At 55.4% G+C, this 2,170-nt stretch overlaps 1 protein-coding gene across 1 annotated transcript; it reads right to left on the bottom strand.

Moving 5' to 3' along the window:
• Window positions 1-443: 443 nt before the first annotated feature.
• LOC309806580 (proline-rich protein 23C-like) lies at window positions 444-1,226 on the bottom strand (the record flags this gene model as incomplete). Its single annotated transcript, XM_082625465.1, has 1 exon — window positions 444-1,226. The coding sequence occupies one exon, from the start codon at window positions 1,224-1,226 to the stop codon at window positions 444-446; it is 783 nt and encodes a 260-aa protein (XP_082481591.1).
• Window positions 1,227-2,170: the final 944 nt, after the last annotated feature.

The raw sequence follows: 2,170 nt of genomic DNA on the forward strand, positions 1-2,170 counted from the left end.
AACATATAACATGAGAAATCCAGTTATTTATTGGTTTGGGGAGAAATAGGGTAGCAATAGGGTATGGTGCTGGAGAGAGAAGAATTTGAGAGAAAATAACCAATGCAAACGAGCGGGAATGGATAGGCCTGAGAATGATGTTGTAAAGAAGTCCAGACGTCTGAACACACATTGTCCGGTATCCCTGGGCGGATTTTCCATTTCAAAGATGAGGTCTAGAGTCTGCTTTCTTTTCCTGACATCTTCTCCTGCTACTATAGCCAGTCTGGAGGGGAAAAGGAGTTGTTGGCCCACGAGATGCTTAATTTCCAGGTTGTAGGACATTCAGTGTAAAAGACGCCGGGAAATCCATTGGGCCTCCAGGATGGTAGCCAGAATTTGTGTGTGTGTGTGTGTGTGTGTGTGTGTGTGTGTGTGTGTGTGTGTGTACCCCGCGGTGCAGTTCATTCCGGGAACAGACATCTCTGGGCCTCGCGCTTAGGACGGTAAGGGCGTTGGGGGCGCTCGTGAGGACCCGGACTCAGAGAGGGAGGTAGAGGTTGGAGTGGTGAGTCGAGGGAGAGCTCCCGAAGGTGCAAGTGCAGGTTGTCGTCGTGGTGAGGAGAGCGTTTCTCTGGACTAGGATTGGGCGCCCGAGGACGGGGCTCTGGGACAAAGCCCTGCGCGCTGGGTCCCGACACCCTTGCGGTGGGGCTGCGGAGCTCAGCGACGGAGCCGGCTTCAGCCTCCATCCCAGGCGGCAGGAGCTCGGCGTCTGCTTCCTCCTGGTTGGCCTCTTCTTGGCGGGCGATCTCTGGGACAGCTGCGCAGAAGAATCCCGGCTCCCGGGCCATGTACTCCCCTGGAGCGCTCAGGAAAGCGGCCCGTTGCAGGCCCTGTCCCCACGGGCCTTCCACGCCCCAGCCCAGGAGGGCCTCGGGGACCAGCATGAGCATGTGATCTCCGAGAGACACTTGCAGCACGGACGTGGGCTTGGGCGCCAGCAGCACGTCGACGCCATCTAGGGGCAGGTGCAGGGCACAGCCGGCGGGCAGGACCACTACGGAAGTGAGCGCGTCCGCGGCCGGAGGTCCCGTCAGGTTGTCCAGGCTGGGCGCCGCCTCGGACTCGGACTCGGGGTCCTCGGGCTCCTCCGTTCGGCGGCGCTTGGCGGGGCCGGGTCCTTCGGTCTGCGGTCCCCACCAGTCCGCAGGGTAGGCACTGGGCCTGCGGGGCCGTTTGCCCATGACCTCGACCGACGGACGGCGCCCCCGGGGCCTGGCAGAGGGCGAGGAGGCGCTCGATCCTGCACGCTGTGACGGGTTTCGACGACGGCTGAGGCAAGCCGGGGCGGGGCGGCGCGATGCGGCGACGGCAGGACGGCGCGATACGGGACGAGTCCTCGGAGCTCCGGGGCCGCCTCCTGCAGTTGGTCCTGCAGTTCAGGTTTCTAGGGGAACGGCGTCTGGCGCGGGGCTGGGCCTGGCGCCTTCGAATCTTCAGCTCGTCACGCCGATTCGTCTACGCAACAGACAGCGAAAGATGTTGCCCGTGAAGCCAGTGGAATCCTAGTCGCAAAATGTCACGCGAAGCCCCGCCCCCTCCAAGGCTCCGCCCCGTAGACCTCGCGGTATCTGTGCTGCCCAATAGCCGGGGCTGTGGTTGGTAGAAAGCTACTGTTAAAGTCCTCCGGGGGCCAGAATACTCGTGTACTTCATTTTTAGAGAAAAAAAGATACCCCGAAAATGGAACTTTAACTATTAGTCACCTTTAAGGTTAATATTTTCCTTTGATTTCAGGCATTCTAGAGAAAAAAACCACTCAAATAGACCACTCCCCTGGCAACATAAAACGGACCTATCTAAACGTTCCATGAAATTCCTTTAATGCTTGTGCTTTCATTTCAGGAGTAAATGGAAAATACTCATATATGTTTAGGTAAAGTTCTGTCTTAATAGTCAAATATTTGTGGCAGTTCCTTCCTGAAGATAAAAGCTGTTATCAAATTAAAACAATCTTAGTATAATTAACTTGTTTTATTCAGTATTTATTATATGCCAACCATTCTACTGAGGTTTAAAAAATGATCTTCATTTATTAAATTAAATTAAATTTAATTAATTAATTAATTTATTTGGCGGTACGCGGGCCTCTCACTGTTGTGGCCTCTCCCGTTGCGGAGCACAGGCTC

The sequence above is a fragment of the Mesoplodon mirus genome, assembly GCF_964341445.2.
Source record: "Mesoplodon mirus genome assembly, chromosome: 6".
In the NCBI taxonomy this organism is placed as follows: Eukaryota; Metazoa; Chordata; class Mammalia; order Artiodactyla; family Ziphiidae; genus Mesoplodon; species Mesoplodon mirus.